The sequence below is a fragment of the Mobula birostris genome, chromosome 8, assembly GCF_030028105.1.
Source record: "Mobula birostris isolate sMobBir1 chromosome 8, sMobBir1.hap1, whole genome shotgun sequence".
Taxonomy (NCBI): domain Eukaryota; kingdom Metazoa; phylum Chordata; class Chondrichthyes; order Myliobatiformes; family Myliobatidae; genus Mobula; species Mobula birostris.
Genome location: NC_092377.1, coordinates 70,222,384 through 70,248,243, shown reverse-complemented (window position 1 = coordinate 70,248,243; position 25,860 = coordinate 70,222,384). Strand labels below are relative to the sequence as shown.

At 43.1% G+C, this 25,860-nt stretch overlaps 1 protein-coding gene across 3 annotated transcripts in view; it reads left to right on the top strand.

Annotated features, from left to right (window-relative positions):
- Window positions 1–25,860, top strand: part of LOC140201387 (SERTA domain-containing protein 2-like) — a 93,350-nt gene that overhangs the window by 25,489 nt on the left and 42,001 nt on the right. Inside the window, exon 1 of one of the 3 annotated variants that reach the window (XM_072265422.1) lies at window positions 18,682–18,827. The exons of the other annotated variants lie outside the window; for them this stretch is intronic. Coding sequence (XP_072121523.1) covers window positions 18,802–18,827 — 26 coding nt within the window. The 5' untranslated portion in view covers window positions 18,682–18,801. Of the gene's footprint in view, window positions 1–18,681; window positions 18,828–25,860 lie in introns of those variants that run through there. 3 annotated transcript variants of the gene reach the window in all.

The window sequence follows — 25,860 nt, the reverse complement described above, 5'->3', positions numbered from 1 at the left end:
GTTAACATATTAATATTACTAGAAGGAATTGGATTTTAAGTGAACATGAAAGCTTTTTATTTTGCTTAGTGAATTTTTAGTGAGATTACTTGTGGTGCTTTCTGTTCTGACACTTTAAGTCCATCTTCAGTAAAGATCTGTTGTGTGTGTGTGTGTGTGTGTGTGTGTGTGTGTGTGTGTGTGTCTGTCTGTCTTTGAGGGGAAAAAAACCTGAATAATAGATTTCCCGAAGGTATGCTAGGTTTAGCAGCAGAGTACAATATTCAGCCCACCCCGGTGATTCATGAGCTGTCTGCACTTGCCCCACCTTTGCTTGGCCTTTATTGGAACCAAAAATTTAAGGAATTGAAGATTAACTTTATCATTTTGCATCAATTCGAATCAGCGATTATAGTGCGGGGGTGCAGCCCGCAAGTGTCACCACGCGTCCCGCACCAACTTACTAACTCTAACCCTAACCATGTGTCTCAGGAATGTGGCAGGAAACCTACATGGTCACAGGGAGATCGTCTGGGTGACGGTGGGAATCGAACGCTGATTGGTGATCACTGGCGCAGTAAAGTAATTGTGCTTAACACTACGCTCTGTGCCACCCTAGTTCCTGAAACAGATTGGTGCAAGGATTTCCTGCTGTAAAAGGCAAGCCTCTCCCTTATAACTGCTTGACAGTTGGTTTCCTTCAGCCCAAGGTTTCGTTCCTCTCTGAAATTTCAAATGTTTTAAAAAATGTGCAGAAACTATTTAAAATTTTAAAATAATTTTGAAATTCTAAGAAAACACTTTAAAGCAATTGTGTATATCAATTAATTCAAAGGAAATAAATTACCTGACAAATAATGCAAACACGAGGAAATCTGCAGATGCTGGAAATTCAAGCAAGGCCAGGCAGCATCTATAGGAAGAAGTATAGTCGACGTTTTGGGCCGAGACCCTTTGTCTGTACTTCTTCCTATAGATGCTGCCTGGCCTGCTGCATTCCACCAGCATTTTGTGTGTGTTACCTGACAAATAAGCTCTCTTCCTTATAGCTGTTCCTCCATGGAAATGAGTCTCTGATCCTCTATCTGGTTTAACTTGATCCAGATTCAGTCGGTCTGTTTCACACTCTAAGTGGCGGAAGATTGGCTGTGGTTTAGTGTTCCGCCAACTGATTCAACAAGCAGTCAAGTTTGAAAGTACAGTCTGCATCGTAGTAGTGAAGACACCTCAAGAACTTCCACGTGAGAGGTGCTCACTGTCTGGGTCACCCTGTTTAAAAATGTGCGGCAACATAGTAATGCAACCATACCAAACTGAGCAGGAAAATCCCAGCTTCAATGTTCGTGGCTGGAAGGTCCTGTGGTTGGCATTTGCCTCCCAAGATTAATCTGTCCTGGTGTTCCATTGGACTCAATCAGGAACAAATTAATTGGTCTTTGGCTTCTTCTAATTTTTCAATTACTCTTGGACATTAGCACCAGAGAACACAGCCTCAGAATAAAATGCAGTCCCTTTAAAACAGAGGTAAAGTCGGATTTCTTTAGCCAGAGAGTGGTTAATCTGTGGAATTCTTTGCCACAGGCAGCTGCAGAGGCCAAGTCATTGAGTATATTTAAAGTGGAGGTTGATAGGTTCCTGATTAGTAGGGGCATCAGTGGTTACAGGGAGAAGGCTCAGGAATGGAGTTGAGAGGGACTCAGTTGGCCGAATAGTTTAGTCTTGTGGACATTTGAGGTCAAAGGACAGCCACCTAATGAGGTACTAATGCGCTTCAGGACTTGTTTGCCTCGGGGTTATCATTTTTGAGAGAGTCATTAGGAAATGATTCTGTCATCCACCTGTACCTGTAATGAGCAAGCCTATCTGATTATTTGTCTAGGCCCAATGTTTTTCTGCTTTGAAGAAAATTTTAGCAAAGTATATGAGTGGTTGAAGCCAGGGGTTACCAAACTGTTTTTTTATGCCATGGAGCCCTACCATTATCCATAGACCCCAGGCTGGGAACCTCTGCTCCAGACTCTGCTGATTCACTGCTCTCCTGGTGGGTCTCTCATCTTCTTCCCTCCATAAGGCAGAACTCGAATGCCATATTTGACCTCGCACTATGCTTTAGTCGGGTGCCAGAGGAGGAATATTATTTCATTTAGTTTTGTATATTTGCAGTCAAGTGATGATAAACATGAACTTGCAGATCTTGGATATTTAAAATTCAGTCCTTTTGTTCACATCCGTCCACGACCATGCCATTGACTCAGCCACGCAATGCTCTGTGACACCTGTGTTCCTCCAGTTCTGACCTCTTGTTTATCCCTGATTTTCATCACTTCGGTATCATAGCTATCAGGACCCCATGGTTCTCTCTAATTCATATATCTCTTCCTACTGCACCTCTTTTTACAAGGCATTTTATCACCCGCCCTGCTCCCAGCTGATGTAGCTCAGTGCCGTTTTTTTTCCCGCTCTCGCTCCTGAGTTGGCGCAGGAACCATGCGAGTGCAAATTGTTGCTGTCGATCGGAGGGGATTTTCAAAGTCTCGTTCACCTGAATGCAAGTGGTGAACTACAGCCCAGGAGGTGGGGCAGTGAATGGCACTGGCTTTACCATCGCCAGAAAACCAGTCTCAGCATGCTGTGTTCTCTCTGACGCAGGCACCCATGTTTGCCAGCCTTGAGGCTTTCATCAGCTCGACTCGAACACCTCACAAGAATTGTCAACTTTTCTGGGATTAACTGGAGGGTTAAACCAAAGGTCTGTTCTCTGCTTTTCAGTTAAAGAACCATGGCTTGATTTCTTGTGTTCAGAAACATTTCATTACAATCTTGCCTTTGGAATTAAACTAACACCCTTTTGTGTTTCTAGTACATAGTTTCAGTTATGTATACTTGCTCTTTATGTTGCCCATCAAAGGAGAGGTTTCCATTCACATGGTACCTATCACATCACAAAGGCTGCAAACTGATTGGGAAAGTTTTTGAATGCAATAAAGTTGTAGTGAAGAAAATGGCAAAGTTACACATTATAAACTCCATAACAGCGTGTAATAATGGGCAGATATCAACCAATGATTTTTTTTATTCCATTAGCATTGTTGGTTGAGGGCTCATTGTTACCTAGGTCATCTTGCTCTTCTTCAAAGCAGTTGCATGGGATGCTTTGTGTCCAGCCAAGAAAACAAACCTCTCATCCAAAATACAATGTGTCATCTCACCGGAAGTAAGCACTTTCAGAGGTGCACGATTCTCTCAGAACGAGGCAGAGCATCAGCTGCATATCTCTGCTCATTGTTCCAGAGTGAGACTTTAATCCACAACCTCCAGCCCAGGCAAGAGTGACAAGCATTTGACGTGATACTTGCGTTTTAAGTGGGACACTAGGCAGAACCCAAAAGTGGCCATTATCAGATAATTAACATCTATGTACATGCAAGCATGTCATTCAAGATGTTTAATGTTATTTCCTGTCCACCAGTGTAAGGAGAATGAGATAGTTGTTGCTGTGGATCTGATGCAGTGCGAGGGAGAAAAACAGTAATAACTTTTTTAAAAACTTCTATAATTAATATAGTTTATATTGATTGTATGTCCATAAAGTGACACTAGGCTGAACACAAGGTGGCTGGTGGGAAATAATAAAATGGTGGTGGAATTTGTGGGTGGACGTGTTGATTAGCTTTGCAGCTTGTGGAACGTAACTGATTTAGAGTCGGGATTGTCCTAGCATGGATGCTACGTCTTTTTCACCAATCGACTTCCCATTCTTTACTTCCTGTCCCCCTCTACCAGTTTCACCTACCACCTACTACCTTGTATTTCTTCTTCCCCTCCCCCCACCTTCTTACTCTGACTTCTCCTCCTTTTTTCTCCAGTCCTGATGAAGGGTCTCAGTCCAAAACATAGATTGTTTACTCTTTTCTATGGATGTTGCCCAGCCTGCTGAGTTACTCCAGTGTGTTATGTGTGTTGCTTGGATTTCCAGCAATTGCAGATTTTCTCTTGTTTGAGTGTTGAGATCTCCTGAAGTTGATAACTTTGTCTAGTTGATATTGAGAAAGAGATTATTGCCTGTCACCAGGCCTCATGCTCTTCTACCTCCTCACTGTAGGCCGTCTCATCATTGTTGGTGATGAGCCCCACCCCTGTTGTGTCAGTGGCGACCTTGACAATGTCATTACTCAGGTGTTTAGCCAAGCAGTCATGTGTGAGCAGAGTGTACAGCCATGGGCTCAGCACACAGCCCTGGAAGGCACCTTTGTTGAGGACAATGGGGAGCGTTGAGTGGTTGTGCACCCTGACTGTCTGAGGTCTTTGTTAGGAAGTCCAACAGCCAGTGGCACAGTGTCTATTTAGGTCTGTGTGACCATAGTGTTGAGTGCCAAACTGAAATCCAGAAACGGTATTCTGACATAAATGTCCTTGTTTTCTAGGTGTGTCAGGGCCAGGTGAATGACAGATGCTGTGTGTGTGTGTGTGTGTGTGTGTGTGTTTGTGTGTATGTGTACACGTGTACACGTACTGTTTTTCATTCCACAGACACTGCCTGAACGTCTAAGCATTTCCAATGCTTTCTATTTGTATAAAGCTCAGTGAAAGATGGCTTATCTGAAGATTTTCAAATATCTCTACGACAGGTTTGTCAGTGCTGAGGCTGACTGTGTCTCAGTCAGTAGAAAAGCTTGCAAGTCAAAGACCGTCTAGTGAGCCAAGCACAAGCTCTTGGTTGTTTGTGAAGTGTTGAGGAAGGACTGCACTGTATGACGTTTCTTCTTTCAGATGAGGTGTGTTTTTTTAAAAAAACACTGAACTATCACCCATCGTGTGGATTTAGAAGTTCCTATAGATCACCCTTTCTCAACCTTTTTGCCCTGGAGGAACGCCTGAAATAATTTTCAGTCCCTGCATAAAAAATTATTACTACTACAGCTCATGGTACATTAGCGTGATCAGTAAGTTGTAGATATAATAATACATAAATAATTGTCAATGCTCATTTGAGTAGCGAATTAATTTTTTTGCCAACCTTGCTTAAAAAAACAAATAGTTAAGCTTTGCTTATCTTTCTTGAAATTATTCTCTTTCCCTTTAATACATTCTAAAAACTCATAAGGCAAACATAATAAATGTTTTAAAATAACTGGCTTAAGCTAAAATGGGATTTAATTTTTCTAAGGGTAGGCTTGGTAGATTTAATTTAAATAAAGGTTATAAATTGATTTTAGTTCATGCTATTTACAACATGAAATTTTATTGACAATGTTGAGTAGTAAGGTTGCTAAAAACCATAAGCCAAAGCGATTTGAATAAAAATATACCTTAAGGCACAATTTTATACAAAACTTTGAGAAAAAAACACTTTCATACTAAGTAACATGATCAGGCTCAAATATAAGCCAAGCATATGAAACCTGTGCTTGTTCTTTTTGCTACACAAAAATTAAATTCTACGTCGAACTTGAGATACTGCTACATCAACTCAGGCCTAGGGGGCCGGCGTTGGGCATAATGACAGACTCTCCACTTCTCCCTCCCCCTCATCAGTGTGTTCAGTTCATCTACATTAGCCGCGCCGCTGTCTTTTAGGAGCGTGTTGACCATAGTCTTGGGAGGGTGCCCAGGGTTCATCCTCCCGTCCTTGGGCTCCCATATGGTGACTAGGCTGGCAGGTAGCTCGGGGTGGCGTAGACAGTGCCCTGCTGGTTGCAGTCTTCTCGGCTTGATTTTAGTGGTGAGCATCGGTAGGTTGTTATAGAGCTCGACGTTCGTCATGTGCTGTTGCCAACTCATGTCAAGAGCCATCCGGAGCATTCCGGACACACACATAGATTTCACCTTCAGCTGAAATGAGATGATTTCTATCCTTGCTCTTGATGCTTGTTAATGAGAAAAAGGTTGCTCACACATGTAAGAAGTTGAAAACTGCGACAAAATGTTCATTGCTTTCCTATGAATGGCAGGATACTCTTCTTTCACAGAAATCTCGTACTTGTCCGGGGCAGGTCAGTGATTCTCATTGGGAGGGAGAGGCTGACATCATCAGCCTATCGTCCTCCCCTCCGTGCAAAACAGCACTCACCAATTATCAGCGGCCTCCCCAGTCTTGCATGGAAAACTGAGAATAAACGCGGCCCTACTGCGCACTGCCGAGCTGGGCTGAGGGACCCCTAATGAGATTGCTAACGGAGCTGCTCGGTCACTGCCCACCTCCGTGAGCACGAACATCGTGTGTACAATGTTCAAAAAACGCTGTTTATTTTTAATCACGATGTCTCGCGGAGCCCCTAGCGACCTCTCACAGAATCTTGGATGAGAAACCTTGCTATTGTCTGTTTTAGATCAGCCTCCTCCCCGGTGCCCTAATTAATATTTATTCTTCAAAACTATTTTAAAAAATCCTGTGATAATTGTCATATTGCTGTTCATGCATGTTGTTGTATATAAATTGTTGTCATTTTTCCCACTACAGTGAATATACTTTAAAAGTTATTTCCCGGTCTGTGAAATAACTTGATAAATGATAAATACTTTTGCTGCTAATACCATAAAATTTTGAAGCTGTGGTAGATTTGGAGAAAGTTGCCTAAAACTTCAACTATGATTTGTAACATCCAATACACGACTTAACAACGATAGCTTGTATACCGAAATTCATTCTGTTAAAACACTGAGTAATTTTTTTCAGAGTGGGGAAGGGGGAGGGATAGCCAGGAAACAGCCTGCTTTGTATCTTCCCTAATTTGTTTTTATATAATTCATATTGGAAGTTGAAATAAAAATGGAGAGAATCATAAATATAGCTAACTGCCAACTGCTGAACTGAGAGTAAAACTCTTGCAGACTTTCTGACTCAAACGCCGACTGAAATTATATTACTCACTTTAGTTTTGTTTTGTGTGTAACCTTCTTGTGTTTTCACTGCCTGGGTTGCTTAGGAAGCACAATATTTTGTTTCACCCTGACTGCATAAAGTTAGCTCATTTAAAGAATTATGGTAAAATGGCTTTTTAAGTTACCAAATGTGAAAGCCAAAGACTAATTGTACATAAGATTCTGGTTAGCCATAGAGTGAAATTAGCTTTCATTAATATGCTGGTCTGCATATTGCACTTTTTGTTTAAGTAGCTTCAAATATTTTTTAAAAGAGGAACCTTTGAAACAGGCAGGCAAACAGACATTGGACTGGGTTGTCAGCATTTTGAGAGGCTGGTGAGTTTCAGGGTGCTTTGGTGTGAGAGTTATTTCCTGTTGTTGACGCGAACCTTTATTTAAAGCTACCTAGCAAGGAGTCGGTAGGTTTCAGTTCTGTTTTTGGAATCATCTTCCCTGCCTTTTATTCATTCCTTTCCCTTTCCTTTGGGGCCTCCTCCTCAAAAAAACACTTTGAGATCAGAAATAAGAAAGACCCCTCCCACTATCATTGACCTCGAACCACCCACCCTTAGCTGTTGGTTAAGGCTTACTCATCAATGTCTTTCCTAGTTACAAACTAAAAACAACAATATTCCAGTAGTAGTCTATTTGCAAACCCTTACAGAGGAGGAACTCTTTAACAGAAGCTGTCTGTAGGTGTCTGTATTTCTATTAATAGTTTGGAAAAAGGAGTGCAGAACATAGGAGGAGCAGCAAACTTTTTTTCATCAGTCTACATTTCCTTTCTGCAGTGTCGTATGAAAGTGATAACTTTGGGAATTGACTGAATGCTTCTTGCAGCTAGGTCACCCTTGGTGAAAATCATGTCAGTGCAGACTGGATCACTTTAATCACCATTCAACCCTCCTTTTGGAGCATCGCCAGGGAACTTACACCATGTTTGAATTAATTCAATTATCATAGTGTACACCCGGGCAACCTCATTATCTTCTACATTCTCAGCTAACAACTTACTCACAAATGCCATTGCTGTCTCTCTCCCGTTGCCCCCTCCCCCAACATTTCTAGAAGCATTGATCTCTATAATCTCTCCTCTGCCATCTGCCTCATTGCCATCGTAGCTTCAGAGTCCTTACTCCCCACCCACAAAAGATGCCATCCTCTTCACGGACCCCTTCCCTTCCACCACATCACCCTTCTGACCAAGAGTACAGTGATGCCACAGATAATGCTGCTGTCTCGCAGCTCCTAAAGCCTGGGTTTGATCTAAAACCCTGAAGCTATCTGAGTGAACTTTATATATTTTTCTTATGACTGAGTGAGCTTCCCCAAGTGCTTTTGTCCTAAAGGTGGGTGACTTGCCTCTTGTAAATAACTCCATGTAGGTGGGTGTCAGGAGAACCAGGAGGAAGGATATGGGCAATTCGGATAGAATAGGTTACAGAGATTAAGTGGGGGAATGGGATTGCTTATCAGGTCAACATACTGCAGATTTGATGGTCCAAATGGCCTCTAACACGGTGAGGAAAATACGAGTAAAGAACTGTTCTATCCCCTACGAAGTTGGCCTTGGTCCAGGTTCTGTGTTCATCTGAAATTCTCAGCAGCTGGCTCACAACTTCTGTGACTCCACTGCAGTCCCAGCCAAGTACGTCCATTTGTGTGCACTCGGCTGAGGTGTTTGGTGTCTCTATATGGGATGCAGCAGAAAGGAGAACTAACAGTTTGGAATACAGGTGTCCCCCGCTTTTCGAACGTTTGCTTTACGAAACCTCACTGTTACGAAAGACCTACATTAGTACCTTGTTTTCGCTTTCAGAAGGTGTTTTCACTGTTACAAAAAAAGATTCAGCGCGCGATAAAAGGCAGCGTGCCCCCCGAGCAGCCGCTCCCCACCCCACCCCGGGATTTGGAACTGCTTTGCTTTAACACGTGCCTGTGAGCAGCCGTTTGCAAGATGAGTTCTATGGTATCGGAAAAGCCTGAAAGAGCTCGTAAGGGTGTTACACTTACAGTAAAACTAGACATAATTATGCGTTTCAATCGTGGGGAACGAAGTAAGGACAACGTGAGTTTGGCTTGTGGAAGCTGGCGAACATGATGTTGAAGAAGTTTTGGCATCCCATCACCAAGAACTGACAGATGAAGAGCTGATGCAATTGGAAGAAAAAAGGATAACAATCGAAACTGAATGAGTAATGATAAAGTACGACTTTAATTTTGAAAGGGTACGTCGGTTTAGGAGATATTTGCAGGATGGTTTGAGTCCTTATTAAAGAACTGTGTGATAGAAAAATGCGCGAGGCTCAGCAGTCAAGCAAGCCTTCCACACCAGCCACAGCAGATGACGAACCTCGAGGCGGGCAGAGATAGAAGATGATGAGCTGCCTGCTCTAATGGAAACAGACGACGAGATGACACCCCAGTGTCCCACCACCCCAACCCCCAGGCCACGAACAGATACCGATTCGCGGAAAATGCAACGGTAGCCGGGACGCACACAGCACATCTTTAAGATAAAAGGCGAATGCAATCGGCAAACGCCTCTGATCTGCGCCGATATTTATGTGCCGGGCAGCACCTAATTAATTAGCATGTTTATTTTGGCTTTTTTCTTAACGATGTGCTGTGTGCCTCCTGGCTACCGCTGCGTTCTTCGCAGCAATGTATCAGGTCGGCGGCCTGGAGGGTGGGGGCCACTGCACCACCCATCCTGCGACGACCAGCCTAACACACCATCATCAGTGTGCTCGGCGCTGTTTTCCCAATTCCGCTAAGTGATACTACACTGTACATACATTATTTCTACTTTATATAGGCTGTGTATTTTTACATGTTATTTGGTAGATTTGGCAGCCTCATAGTTTAAAGGTTACTGGAGAGTGTGTTTTTGCCAACAGCACTTGCGTGAGATTTTCACTACGGAGATCTGTGCAGGCAATCGTTGTAGAGAAGTATTTCTACTTTATATAGGCTGTGTATTTATCATATCATTCCTGCTTTTACTATATGTTACTGTTATTTTAGGTTTCATGTGTTATTTGGCATGATGTGGTAGGTTATTTTTGGGTCTGCGAACGCACAGAAAATTTTCCCATATAAATAAATGGTAATTGCTTCTTCGCTTTACGACATTTCGGCTTACGAACCATTTCTTAGGAACACTCTACCTTTGGATGGCAGGGGAAACCTGTATCTCCATGAGGGTCACTATTGGAAGGAAAGAGGGCTTGTATCCAGGAGCAAAGTGTTGCGTTTGGACCTTTTTTTGTGGGGGTGGGGGGGGGCGGGAGGACTCTAAACATTTCAAATTTTATAAAAAAATATTTACTGCCAAATGCATTTTAGGAGGAGATCATTGCGGACATAAGAAGAAGCAAACAATTTTCTGGAGGAACTTGGCAGATTGAGTAGTATCTGTGGGAGGAAAGAAATTTTCAATCGTTCAGGTCAAAATCCCACATTTCTTTGAATGCTCTCATTGGTGGAATTCTGCCGGCAAGAAGCATGGGTTTGAGCACAACAGAATCAGGTGTCAGGCCCTGATGGTCTACCTGGTAGGGCACTGAAAACTTGTGCCAACCAACTGCTGGGACTGTTCAAAGACGTCTTCAGTCTCTCTGCTGCAGGCGGAGGTTCCCACCTGCTTCTGAAGGGCGACAATCATACCAGTGCCCAAGGAGAGCAAGGGGGAGTTGCCTCAAGATTGTCTACTGTGATGGAGTGCTTTAAGAGGTTGGTCACGGCCGGAATCAACTCCTACCTAAGTAAGGACCTGGACCTGCTGCAGTTTGCCCATCGCCACAATAGCTCTACAGCGGATGCAATCTCACTGGCTCTCCGCTCGGCGTTGGACGACCTGGACAATGGTAATACCTACACCAGGCTGCTGTTTGTTGACTACAGCTCTGCGTTCAACTCAATCAAACTCTCAGTTCTAATCAACACACTCCAAAACCTGGCCCTCTATACCTCTCTGTGCAACTGGATCCTTGACTTCCTCACCAGGAGACCACAGTCAGAGTGGATTGGAAATAACATCTCCTCCTCACTGACAAGGAAGCACACTTAGCCCACTGCTCTACTCTCTTTACACTCGTGACTGTGTAGCTAGGCACAGCTGAAATGCCATCTGTAAATTTGCCAACCGATGACACAATTATTGTTTGCAGAATTTCAGATGGTGATGAGGAGGTGTACAGGAGCGAGATAGATCAGCTGTTGCAACAACCTTGCACTCAACATCAGTAAGACGAAGAAATTGATTGTGAACTTAAGGAAGGAGAAGTCAAGGGAACACACCAGTTCTTATCGAGGGATCAGCAGTGGAAAGGGTGATCTATCCTGGAACCAACATATTGATACAATTACAAAGAAGGCATGAGAGCTGCTTAATTTGAGGAGACTCTCACCAATGACTCTCACAAATTTCTAAGGATGTATTGTGGAGAGCATTCTAACTGGTTGTATCACATTCTGGCATGGAATGTCCTCTGCACAGAATCAGAAAAAGGCACAGAAAATTATAAACTCAGCCAGCTCCATCATGGACACCAGCCCCCCCCCCCCCCCCCCCAGGTTACCTTCAAAAGATGTGTCTCAAAAAGGTGGCATCCATCATTTTAAAAACTTCCATCACCTAGGACGTGCCTTCTTATTGCAACCATCAAGGAGGAGGTAGATGAGCCTGAAGACACACACTCAATGTTTCAGGAACAGCTTCTTCCCCTCTGCCATCAGATTTCTGAATGGACGTTGAACCCATGACATTACCTCATGATTTTTGCACCACTTATTTGACTTAATTCTTATTTGTATACTTGTTGTAATTTATAGTTTTTAAAAATTATGTATTGCAATCTACTGCTGCCACAAAACAACAAATTTTACTGGTATCACTGGCACATGCGTGAAATTTGTTGTTACGTGGCAGCAGTACATTGTAGTACATGATATTAAAAACTGAGTTACAATAAGTATATATAAAAAAAGAATTAAATTAGTAGTGCAAAAAGAGGGGGAAAATAATGAGGTGGTATTCATGGGTTCATTGTTCATTCAGAAATCTGATGGCAGAGGGGAAGAAGCTGTTCCTAAATCTTTAAGTGTATGTCTTCAGGCTCCTGTACCTCCACCTTGATGGTAGCATGTCCTGGGTGATGGGGGTGCTTAATGACAAATGTGGCTTTTTTTGACGCATGACCCTTTGAAGGTGCCCTGGATGCTGGGAAGGCTGGAGCCCATGATGGAGCTGGTGGAGTTTACAACTCCCTGTGGCATTTTCTGATCCTGTGCAGTGGCCTCTCTATTCTAGACAGTGATGCAACTAGTTAGAATGCTCTCTACTGTACACCTGTAGAAATTTGTGAGTGTCCTTGGTGACATACCAATTCTCCACAAACTCCTAATGAAATATAGCCACCATCATGCCTTCTTTGTAATTGCATCAATATGTTGGGCCCAGGATAGATCTTAAGAGACATTGACCCTTAGGAACTTAAAACTGCTCGCCCTTTCTACTTCTGATCCCTCATGAGGTATGTGTTCCCTCAACTTCCCCTTCCTGAAATCCACAATCAATTCCTTGGTCTTACTGACACTGAGTATAAGATTGTTGCTGCGACACCACTCAACCAGCTGATATCTCACCCCTGTATACCCTCTGAAATTCTGCCAACAGTAGTTGTGTTGTCAAGAAATTTATAGATGGCGATTGAGCCGTGCTGAGTCACATTATCATAGGTGTAGAGCGAGCACTGGGCTGAGCACGCATCCTTGAGGTGGTGATGTTGATACCGAGCGAGGAGGAGATGCTATTTCTGATCCGCACAGACTGGTCTCTCGGTGAGGAAGTCAAGGATCCAGTTGCAGAGGGAGGTACAGAGGCCCAGGTTTTGGAGACGGTTGATTGGAACTGAAAGTATGATGGTGTTGAATGCTAAGCTGTATCAAGCAGCCTTACTTGGATCAAAGGTTCATTTATTATCAAAGCATACAACTTGAAATTTTTCTTCACCCTCTATCCATGAAATCAAGGTGTGAGTATTAGTAGTAGTTGCTGAATGTTTTGAAAGTTCTGTCATTTCAATGTGTGTTCCTGGCCAATCTATTTTTCAGCCTTGAACAGTTACTTACTGCCTTTTCTTCACTGTTTGGTTTTGGTGCCTTATTCCTTTGGTGGGATGCAGTGTTGCAGCTTCACAGGGCAGCCGCGGTTTTACAGAGTATTAGCATATGGACTCTCCTGGGACATAAGGCACGTGGATCAAACATGAGAGACCGGAGCCCAGTAAGCGCCCTACATTTGATTGGCTAAGCGAGTCTGAGCGAACCCTTCTCTGCTGCTGCATCCAGCTGCCAGGGGATTGGAAAGGGGCGGGCGTTTGGTGCTAGGAAAGCTCTGTGGCTGTATTTCACGTCAGCTTTTTTTTGGTCAGTTCCTATGAAATGAGGCTGTGGTGTGTGAATCACTGCATATTCCTTGGGAGCTCCTTGTTATCGAGGTTTCAAACTTTTTGTGCGAAGTTGGAGACTTTAACATTTGCCTTCATGGACCTGGTGTGGTTTTGCACATGACTCATGAGCTTTACGAGTGCTTGGTAAAGTTAGCATTATTTTTGAACTTTGAAGGATTGTTAGGCTGAAACTTCGAACAATTAGCTTTTTAAAGTCCTTCAGTAAGCAAAGCAATGTGGCTTTAAAGAAAGCAAGCGCCAAGAGCAGAACTAACCTTTTTGTAGTTTGTGTGTGCTTCTCAACTAAAAATAACAAGCCAGTGAAATGCTGCTGTTAGAGTATAGTGCGACAGACAGTTCGTTTCGCGGAAGGCAATTGCCATGAATTAACTGCTTGTAAACCAACAAACTTTTAAGAAATTTAAAGTTCAGTTGTTGGTGCTTACGCGCTGAAGGCTTGGAATAGAATTCAAGGCAGTGTATTTCTGGTGTTGCACAAACCCCAGGAGCGAAGGCCAAGCAGCTCTCAAGTTTCACTTCAGCCGGGATCTCTGCACCTCGTGCTATTTTAACCTGTATTATTTTTCTACTTGTTCTGGAATTTAAAAAAAAAATTGTATATTGTGTGCGTGTTAGTCATGAGTTTTCCAAGCATAGAGCAGCATTTTCCCGAAAAGAAAGCTAACAGTAAGCTTCTGTTGGTGTCAGAGTAAGTGTTTTTTTTTGCATCATGTGTGAAATCAGTTTCAGTAATTCATCTTAAAGGGGTATATCTTCTAGGGAATTATTCTTTGCTTATTTCCAAGCTGCAATTTAGCATCAATCCTAAAATTATATTTATTCTTTTCTCTCTGTCTCTCACTTTAGTTTTGAGGAGAGTGTTCTTTTTGAAGCTGTTAAATGTTTTCAGAATAGAGTGCTCAATAATTGTGTTGATTACGGACCAACATAAAGGGTCTGGGTTAGGGTCTCCTCATGGGGGTGGAGGTGGGGAGAGGTAAAGGAGAGTTCCTGACTGAGGGTGACCTTTGTTACCTCTATCTGGCCATCAATAGCCTTTTGGTGATTTTTACACTTGCAGGAACCAAGATGCTGGGAATGTTTGCATCAGTGCAAACTTCCTTGCAGGGGTTGTGTGTAATATTAAGTGTATTTATAATTGTTGGTGACATATGACCATAAGAGCAGAATTAAGCCGTTCAACCCACAGGGTCTGCTTGGCCATTCAATCGTGGCAGATGTACAGTTGGAAGAAAAAGTTTGTGAACCTTTTGCAATGACCCGGTTTTCTGCATTAATTAGTCATAAAATGTGGTCTGATCTTCATCTAAGTCACAATGATGGACAGGCACAAACTGCCGAAACAAAATCACACAAATAATTGTACTTTCATTTCTTTATTGAACACATTGTTTAATCATTCACAGTCCAGGCTGGAAAAATTACATGAACCCTTGTATTTAGTAACTGGGAGAACCTCTTTTAGCAACAACAACCTCCACTAAACACTTCCTGTAGCTGCTGATCAGACTTGTACAACAGCGAGGAGGAATTTTAGACCATTCCGCTATACAAAATTGTTTCAGTTCATGAACATTGCTGGGATACCTTGCATGAACAGCCTTCTTCAGGTCATGCCATAGCATCTCAATTGGGTTAACGTCAGGACTCCGACTTAGCCATTCCAAGTCACAACTTTTCTTTTTAAATCATTCTGTTGCTGATTGATTTACTCCTGTTTTTGGATCATTGTCTTCTTGCATCATCCAACTTCTATTAAGGTTGAGGTGACCGACATTCTCCTGTATAATGTCTTGATACAATTGTGAACTCACTGATCCCTCAACAATTGCAAGCTGTCCAGGCCCTGAGGCAGCAAAGCAGCCCCAAACCGTGATGCTCCTTTCATCATGCTTCACAGCTGGGATGAAGTTTTGGTGTTGATGTGCAGTGCCCTTTATCCTCCAAACATAGCAGTGTGTATTTCTGTCAAAAAGTCCAACTTTTGTCTCATCTGTCCACAGACCATTGTCCCAGAAGCATTGTGGAATGTCCAGGTGGTCTTTTACAAACTTGCAGCGATGTTTTTTTTTGTTTTGGGTTTTTTCTTTGGAGAGCAGTGGTTTCCTCCAAGGTGTCCTTCCATGAACACCATTCTTGTTCTAGCAAGTTCTAGAGACTTCTGCAGGGTTCTTTCTCACCTCCTTCAATGTTGCACGTTGTGCTCTTGGTGTGATCTTTGCAGGACGCCCACTCCTTGATAGAGTAGCAACAGTACTGAATTTCCTCCATTTATAGACAGTTTCTCGTACCGTGGACTGATGAACATTCAGATCTTTAGAAATGCTTTTGTAGCCTTTTCCAGCTTCGTGCATTTCTACAATTCTTCTGAGGTCCTCTGAAAGTTGTCTTGATCAAGGCATGGTGCACATAAAGACATCTTTCTTGAGAAGAGCAGGCTCTATCAGTAACATGACTGTGTGTGCCTTTTTTTTGGGCAGGGCAACTCTACAGCCCACACCTCCCATCTCATCTCATTGACTGGAACACCTGACTCCAAATAACTTTTGTAGAAAGCATTAGTCCAGAGGTTCATGTACTTTTTTGAATCTAAACTGTGATTGTTTAAATGGTTTACTCAGTATTCAGGAGAAATACAGTGTTATTAGTTTAGGCAGATTGTATTTGTCTATTATTGTGACTTAGATGAAGATCAGACCACATTTTATGAGTGTTAATGCAGAAAACCAGGGTCCCTGCCTCCTCCCTGTAACCTTTGATCTCATTACTAATTAAGAACTTATCAACCTCTGCTTTAAATGTAACCAGTGATTTAGCCTCCCCGGCCACCTGTGGCAATGAATTCTACAGATTCACCAACCTGGCTAAAGAAATTCCTCTTCATTTGTGTTCTAAAGGCATGTCTTTCTATTCTGAGGCTGTGCAGTCTGGTCTCGGATTTCCCACTATTGAAAACATGCTCTCCTCATCCACTCTATCTGGGCACTTCAATATTTGGGTAGCGCTTATTTTACTGAAATTCTCCCCCCCCCGCCCCCACCTTCTAAATTCCAGTGAGAACAGGCCCAGAGCCATCAAACATTCCTCATCCATTAACCCTTTCATTCTTAGGATCATTCTCGTAAACCGCCTCTGGACCCTCTAAAATGGTGGCATTTCCGTCCTAGGATATAGTGCCTAAAACTGCTCTCAATACTCAAATGTGCTTGCAATACCAATGTGTTATGAAGCCTCAGCATTACATCCTTGTTTTTTATATTCTGGCTTCTCAAATTGAATGCCAACATTACATTTGCTTTACTTACTACTGACTCAATATACCCGTGCAGCCTTTATGGACTGCATAGGAATTCCCAGGGCCCTTTGCCACTCCAATTTCTGAATTTGCTCCCAATTAGAACATAGTGTGAACTTTTATTCCTTCTACAAAGTGCATAACCATACACTCCCCTACACTATCCCATCAGCAGACACTTATTTGCAAATTCTCATAATCTGTCCAAGTCCTTCAGCAGTCTTTGCTTCTTCCACCTATCTTTGTATTGTCCACAAACTTGGTCACAAAGCCACCAGTTCCATTACCCGTATCATTAACGTATTATGTGAAAAGTATGAGGACCCAATACAGACCCCTGTGGAACACCACAAGTCATCAGCTGCCAGCCAGAAAAGGCCCCCATTATTCCTACTCTTTGCCTCCTTCCTGTCAGCCAATCTATCCATGCTAGTATTTTGTCTGTAATACCATGGGCTATTATCTTCTTCATGTGTAGCACCTTGTCAAAGGCTTTCTGAAAATCCAAGTAAACACCATTCAATGACTGTCCTTTGTCTGTCCTGCCCATTATCTCCTCTACACATTCCAACAAATTTATTCAGCAAGATTTCCCCTTAAGGGAGTCATGCTGGCTCTGGCCTGTTTTATTGTGTGCCTCCAAATACACCGTCTGCAACCTCATCCTTTATAATAGACTCTTAACATATTGCCAACCACTGAAATAAGGCTGACTGTCCTATAATTCGTGCATTTTTGGATTAAATGATTCAAATTCCATTCTCAAAGGTCTGTGCAAGAACCAATTTTACATTATAATCATCTTGATGGAAGGTCTCGGCCTGATTGATACGTGGACAGTTTATTTGCCTCCATGGGGGCTGCCTGATGTGCTGAGTTCCTCCAGTGCATTTGGGTGTTACATTGCAATGGTGTTCCTTTTGGGGTACAGTACAATTGGTGCTCGTCATGGGAAAAGGGAATAAGAGGTGGCCACAATAATGGCTATCGAAAATACCAACTGATGGAAAACTCTCCCTGTGTCTGGCATGAATGAATATTCTTGAATCTAAACTTTGCATGTGGTTGTCTTGATTTTTGGTATTGTAAAACTGTACACCTTAACGTTTTTTTATGTATTTTTAATCCTATTTTCATTATTGGCACAAAATTTTCCTGCACCCATGAGTTTTCAGTTTAAATCCAGTGTTGAATTCTTGTCACCAGATCCAGCAGAAGTAACTATTTTGGCAGGACTTCCTGACTCGCTATTAAAATGATTTAAAGTTTATAGCTCTGAATAGTTTATGAACTGACTTTATTTGGTGTTTTGAAGCAGATGTTTGCCACCATTTTAATGAAATTCGGCGTGAGAGAAAATGGTCTGTGCAAAGTGGAGAGTGGAATCTACTTCCCCAAAATGTATTGGTGTGTGTGTCTGAGCTCCTAGCTTGATTTTTGCAACATAACTTTTGGAAATGGCTTGAAGTCCGAAGCAGTAGCTGTCCAAAGTCTAGAAAGCAATTGTTACGGAAGTGTGGTGAAGAGGCGAGGTGACAGGGCACGATCACCAAGCTCCAGTGGAAATGTTGTGCGAATTCTGCAGCTCAGAATTCAGAAATTCTTGCTAACACTTGCTATTTAGAAAATGAAGGGTGGAGTATTTGGATTGGTAGAGTAGTGTAAATTTTGCATGTGTATTATGTGCATGCCAAGGATCTAGTTTCACCAGTTCTACACTGCTTTTAGACACGGTCGACGGGATTTCTTGATTGAAGATGAACAGCACTGATGATCTTGCCAGTTACTGAGCTGCTTTGTGCTGCTGTAGGACTGTTTGCAAATTTTTCCCTTCAGATCTGGGCTTGTGTAGTATATTAAATTTCCACCTCCACCCAGGGTCGCCCTTCCTTTGGGACCGAAGTTGACGAGGGATTTGCAGCCGTGTGTATTGGGAACCGGGCCGGCCGCTCGCCCAGACCCGACCGGACCGGACCGAACCGAAGTCGGTGCCCGGACGTACGCGCATGCGCGCTGAGTCCCGGGACGTGGGATCGGGAAGGCGGAATCTGTCAGTCAACCCCGCCGCTGGATTCCGCACGGAGACCAACGGCGGGGCTCCGGCGAGCCGGGACTCCCCTGGTATCGCCGCCGGGATCCTGCGCCAGGTCCAACCCGGCACAGGATCACCAACCCTTACTGGTTTTAATGGGGATTGCAAGGCAAAGAGAAAGGCAAGTTTATTTTAATTAATTTTTATTTAGTTAATGTTTTAATTATTTCTCAGAGCTTTCGACCTCTACATCAGCTTCAATTAAAAATAACAATTATTTACTTCCATAGTTTTAAAATGTCCGGCTGTCAGAAACGTTTAAAGATTGTTTAAGAATCATTGCCAGCTTTGACAAGAGGAGAAAGCCCCAGCCCCGGCTCTGCCACCTTTTTGGGAAGGAGGTTCTGTACGGCACGGCTCGCAACCCAGTCGGCGTTCGGACCAGGCTGCCTGATTTGGGTCCAGCGGGTCAGAGAGTCAGGCCTTCTGCATCTGGCCCAGGTAAATATGGGCATTGGAGGTCTCCAGGGCAGTGGGCCACATCTGGTACTCTCTGACCCGCACAATTTGCAGTAGATGGCCCCTCTCCCTGTAGAATAATGCAAGAGACAAAAGGAATTCATTTGGCCTTTCAAACTCTTTGCTTAACCATCCATCGCTGTCCCCTGTTCCCCTGACCCACTCCTGTCTCCCTCTACTTTCCTCTACTTAACACTATCTGTCCATACCCGCAGACAGTTATAAAAATGCACGCTCGTGCTGCTTGGAATCTTTAAAGCAGTTTTGTTACAATAATATCACCAAAGAAAAACCATCCTGATTACAGTTCAGGGCTGGTTGAAAGTGGGTTGACACTGCAGCTTTGAATCAATTTCCCAGAGTTTGTGTAGTACTAGTGCTGTTTTATTTAGCATGTTTGGTGAGAATTAACAGCAATAAACTTGCAATAGTGGTGTAAATAGAGCTCATGTTCATGTCATTAAAGTTTGCTTTTGTAACCTTTCTTTAAAATGAGCCATTTTGAAACATCAGCCATTAAATATTTTAACAATGAAAATTCAAATTTGATTTATGATCTGAAGATGTTCTGTTTATTTTTCGGTCTCTCTTTTTCTACTCCCTTTCTTTCTGTCTTTTAATCCTTGGGCCGAATCTTGCTGATAAATGCACAACTATGACCTTAACACGTGTGAATCCAAATATAAAAATCTTGAGTTTACTGATGGGATCCAACTGGGGAATTTGTTAGTCCATCACTGGGCTCTGCATGAAATTCAGTGGAGAAGCAAAACTTGCTGAGATTCCTCAACATTTACACATACAGGATCTGTGAACTTGTTCCTATGACGATTCTTACAGCTGGTAAGAAAAGAGACAAGAACAACTGAAAAGTTAAAATGCTGGGGGTAGCATCTGTTGTGACAGAAACCAAGTTCACCTTATAATTGGTGGCCTTTCATCCAAACTAAGTTTTTTTTACACTCCAGATGCTGCCAGAACTATTGAGTATTTTTAGCATTTTCTGTTTTTATTTTCAATGTAGCAAATGGTTTGCTTTTGCTCAAAGCTAAGGATAAAATCATTTATGTTTGCTGCAATATTTTAATTGAAGTATTTTAAAGATTTAAAATTTATAGTTTAACAATTTTATTTTCACTTGATTTCTGAATGCTAGTGAACGTCAGGGACATTCAGAGATATTCCCAAAGCATGACAGCTTCAACAGATGGTAAACTGGGGTGTGGCTTTGCCATCTGTCGAGGGCTATCTCAGTGGTTTTGCGTGCAGGGTTTGTTCTGACCCACTCACCCTGTGAGACCCTCTCACCACACAGGCTACAGCATTGTCGATTGTGTCCAGGCTGCTTTTTGGCCAGTGAGAACAGCCTTGTGGATTTGGACCAGATAAGTGCAGGGCAGTGGGGAACAGGAGGGGCCCCCTCTCAAAAAATCCAGTGTCTGGAGTCAGAGTCCCTACTTTGGGATATGTCATTTCCACCACACACACACACACACACTCACACACTCACACACTCACTCCAATCACAGAATGCTTCAGCAAGTAGACTAGAGACTGAAAGGCTTGATTAGCTTGCTACAGGAAAGAAAGGAGTAACATCCAGACTGTAGCTCGAAGGACACTTGGGACAACAGAGGTGTTTCTGTAAAGTGGCTTTCTGCACACCACTGAGTAACAAGTGACATTGTTAGTGTCCTATACACCACTGAGTTACCTGGCTCCTGGCTGCATGAGGTGATGAGCACCTGAGAGGATATTTCTGTTGACATGAGGCCTGTTTTACCCGTGCCATCTCTGGGTGTCATTCACCCTGCTCCTTTCTCTCTGCCTGTGACTTTAATGATGCATTTTCTCTTTGACATTTATCGAGTTCACTTTTCAAGTTCGCGATGAATCAAGTTAAAGTAGAACATTCCAGATTATAACAACTCTGTGTTCTTTTTCAAAGAATTGTTCGTACACGTCAGCCTTTGTTCATTTGCCAACGGCTATAAATCTATTTACTCTGGTTCCTGGGCCATCTCCCAGCGGAAACGATTGGTTTGAATTGACGCTTTGGAGTAAGGGCCTGTGTTGTGTGACACGGGGAGATTGTACTGGCCAAACAGACTCCAAGGTTTGACGTGAGTTGCACACAGGCAAACAACATAAAATGGCCCAGTCTCCCGCAGATTTCACTGGTTACACATTAATGGGGTTAAACCACATTCTGATCCCTGCATTCAACTGGGTTTGGTCCACAGGTTTTAGCGCAAAGTGACAACGTAATGTGTGAGCCAAAGTCAACCGCAGATGTTCGAAATCTGAAAATAAAAGTAGAAAATGGTGGAAACACCCTAGGCAGCATGTGTGGAAAGATAAGCCATGTTAATGTTTTGTTGATAAACGCAAAGACTAGGGCTGGTAAAGCAAAGGGATGAACCTCAGTGGCAGCCTGAATGGTTTTTTCCCTCTGTTTTAAGCTGTCATTTGGACTGGGGATTCTCTCAAATTGATGGGATGTTACACTTCTTTCAAGGCAGCTCTGAGACTGTCGTTGAATCATTTACACTGTCCTCCTGGTAATCTGTTGTCAGTGACAGTGTTGAGTGACTGTTTTGGGAGTCTGGTGCTGAGCACACGAATAACCTGGCCTGGCTATTAGAGACAACGGAACGTAATTAGGATGTTGGTGCTGTGAAAGCTGACCAGTGCAAACTCGCTGAGGTAGATTTGTGGGTGTTACAGAGTTGGTACTGGTGATCCATTTCCAGTGATTTGAGGTACATGCTGTGCATAGTTGGTAACTCGGAGACATATTGAAGGGCAGGAGATAATGTCTTTGTTGAAATACTGCATGGAACAGGCCCTTCTGGCCCTTGGAACCACGCTGGCTAGCAACCCCTGATTTAACCCTGGCCTAATCATGGGACAACTTACAATGATCAAATAACCTACTAACCGGTACGTCTTCGGACTGTGGGAGGAAACCAGGGTGTAGGAGAAATCCCATGGGCTGGGGGGGCGGGGGTGAAGATGTACAGATTCCTTACAGAGGGTGCTGGGATTGAACTTCGAATTCCAACGCAGCGAACTGTAAAATGTCGCGCTAACTGCCACACCACCATGGCACCCAAATTATTGCCCAGTAGCTCATTTCTTGTGGGGTTTGAGTTCTTCATCTTCAGATGGCTAAAGACTATGCTGGTCCATTTTATTGCCACCATTTGCTTTCACTAAGAGCTGAGATACAAAATGGGGCAAGTGGTGGATATTTTCCTTCTCTTTTTGTGGGCCTTCATTGTCAGAGGATGAAGAACAATGGGCAGTTTCATAGAGAATCATCGTTTTGTCAATGTTAAGTGTACCGACCATTCTCTCACATACTTCAGTGACTGCGCAGACAGTGACTTTGAACTTGCCCTCCAAACATGTATGTACATAGTGCTGCAACTTGGTGGTAGAAGTTGGAGTGAGTTTGGTTCTGAAGTAGACGACGGCGCAGATGGAGCAGATTGACTCGTATATTAACTCATCTCCAGCTTTTTGGAGTTGAGGCGGATTGTTCGGGTGAGCATTGAACAAACTGATGACATAGCCCTGCTTGATGCAGTCGTTGTTACACCAGCCGGATTTCTCTCCTATTTTGAAGATGGTGTCCTTTTGTGGATCTCTGAGCCCATTGGCATGTCTATCTCAGAAGTGTTAACACTCAAACAACAAAGGCAAGATTTTAAAAACGCAAACACGAGGAAATCTGCAGATGGTGGAATTTTAAGTAACACACATAAAAAATGCTGGTGAACACAGCAGGCCAGGCAGCATCTATAGGAAGAGGTACAGTGGACGTTTCGGGCTGAGACCTTTCGTCAGGACTAACTGAAAGAAGAAATAGTAAGAGATTTGAGAGGGGGAGGGGGGAGATCCGAAATGATAGGAGAAGACAGGAGGTGGAGGGATGGAGCCAAGAGCTGGACAGTTGATTGGCAAAAGGGATACGAGAGGATCACGGGACAGGAGGCCTAGGGAGAAAGAAAGGGGAAGGGGGGAAGCCTAGAGGATGGGCAAGGAGTATAGTGAGAGGGTCAGAGGGAGAAAAAGGGGAGAGAGAAAGAAAAAATTAGTAATAAAAAATAAATAAATAATGGATGGGGTAGGAAGGGCAAGATTTTCTTCAGTTTAGACAACTTTACTTCCTCCGTTTAAGTTCGGTACAAGACAGCTGGCATTGTTTTTACCCACAATTCCCCTTCCGCTACCCCCCCCCACCTCCCTTGTTCACATACCCATCACAGGGAAAGTGTGCATGCCAACTAAAGTCTTACCTAGCCCGACCGAACAGAACTCAGCAAGATGTGGGATTGGAGGTTACGCATCTCTGACTGAAGTTCCATTCTGTCAAGTTTGAGAACTTATAGTTGCTCTTCAGTTGACATGTGACCTTTTCAACTTGTAGTGGTTAGCTTAATCGCCAGTGATCACCGATTGGGGTTTGATTCCCACTACTGTGTGCAAACGGTTTTGTGTTTTCTCCCCGTGACTACATGGGTTTCCTTCGGGTGCTCCGTTTTCATCCTGTAAGTTGTGGCCATGTTAGTACTGGAAGCACGATGATACGCCTGAGCTGCTTCCAGCACAGTTCTTGCTGACTTGATTTGAAACTAGCAGTGCATTTCACTGTGGTTCGATGTACATATGACAAATAAAGCAAATCTTGTATCTTTTAATGAGCCAGGGCTGATGGGAGGCCTGGACTGGATGGTTTGTGTGAAGTGGAGTCAGGTCGCTTGGATCAAAGACAGTCAAGGCTGAGGAGTTTGTCAGTAAGTCCCTTCCAAAAGGTGCTGACCGACTATATCATGACATTTGAAAGGTTCACTTCTACTCTTGGCCCTTAGTGCATAAGGCCCTTGGGTGTTGCATGGTTTTATTATTCCAGAGTAATCTTTGTTTTCCATAAGTGGGGTTTCCTATGCTTAAATATTACGATGTTCCTTTGTTCAAGAAAAATCTGCCACAGCAGGTATGTGATATGTTTATGTCGTGTTATGGATGCATGTCTCTGGGAGCTGAACGTCCAAGGATACACGGTATATCAGAAGGATAGGAAGGTAGGCAGAGGGGGAGGTGTGGCTTTATTGGTAAGAAATGATATTAAATCATTAGAAAGAGGTGATATAGGATCGGAAGGTGCAGAATCTTTATGGGTTGATCTAAGAAATAGCAGAGGTAAAAGGACCCTGATGGCAGTTATTTATAGGCCTCCAAACAGCTGCAGGGATGTGGACTACAAATTACAACTGGAAATAGAAAAGGCTTGTCAGAAGGGCAGTGTTATGATAATTGTGGGGGATTTTAACATGCGAGTAGATTTGGGAAAATCAGGTCGGCACTGGATCTCAAGAGAGAGAATTTGTAGAATGTCTGCGAGATGGCTTTTTAGAACAGCTTGTTGTTGAACCCACTAGGGGATCGGCTGTACTGGATTGGGTATTGTGTAATGAACCGGAGGTGATTAAAGAGATTGAGGTGAAGGAACCCTTAGGAGACAGTGATCGTAACATGATTGAGTTCACTGTGAAATTAGAAAAAGAGAAGCCGAAATCTGATGTGTCGGCATTTCAGTGGAGTAAAGGAAATTACGGTGGCATGAGAGAAGAACTGGCCAAAGTTGACTGGAAAGGGACACTGGCGGGAAAGACAGCAGAGCAGCAGTGGCTGGAGTTTATGCGAGAAATGAGGAATGTGCAAGACAGGTATATTCCAAAAAAGAAGAAATTTTCGAGTGGAAAAAGGATGCAACCATGATTGATGAGAAGTCAAAGCCAAAGTTAAAGCAAAGGAGAGGGCATACAAGGAAGCAAAAATTAGTGGGAAGACAGAGGATTGGGAAGTCTTTAAAACCTTACAAAAGGAAACCAAGAAGATCATTAAGAGAGAAAAGATTAACTATGAAAGGAAGCTAGCAAATAATATCAAAGAGGATACTAAAAGCTTTTTCAAGTATATAAAGAGTAAAAGACAGGTGAGAGTAGATATAGGACCGATAGAAAATGATGCTGGAGAAATTGTAATGGAAGATAAGGAGATGGCAGAGGAACTGAACGAGTATTTTGCATCAGTCTTCACTGAGGAAGACATCAGCAGTATACCGGACACTCAAGGGTGGCAGGGAAGAGAAGTGTGCGCAGTCACAATTACGACAGAGAAAGTCCTCAGGAAGCTGAATAGTCTAAAGGTCGATAAATCTCCTGGACCAGATGGAATGCACCCTCATGTTCTGAAGGAAGTAGCTGTGGAGATTGCGGGGGCATTAGCGATGATCTTTCAAAAGTCAATAGATTCTGGCATGGTTCTGGAGGTCTGGAAGATTGCAAATGTCACTCCGCTATTTAAGAAGGGGGCAAGGAAGCAAAAAGGAAATTATAGACCTGTTAGCTTGACGTCGGTGGTTGGGAAGTTGTTGGAGTCGATTGTCAAGGATGAGGTTACAGAGTACCTGGAGGCATATGACAAGATAGGCAGAACTCAGCATAGATTCCTTAAAGGAAAATCCTGCCTGACAAACCTATTACAATTTTTTGAGAAAATTACCAGTAGACTAGACAAGGGAGATGCAGTGGATGTTGTATATTTGGATTTTCAGAAGGCCTTTGACAAGGTGCCACACATGAGGCTACTTAACAAGATAAGAGCCCATGGAATTACGGGAAAGT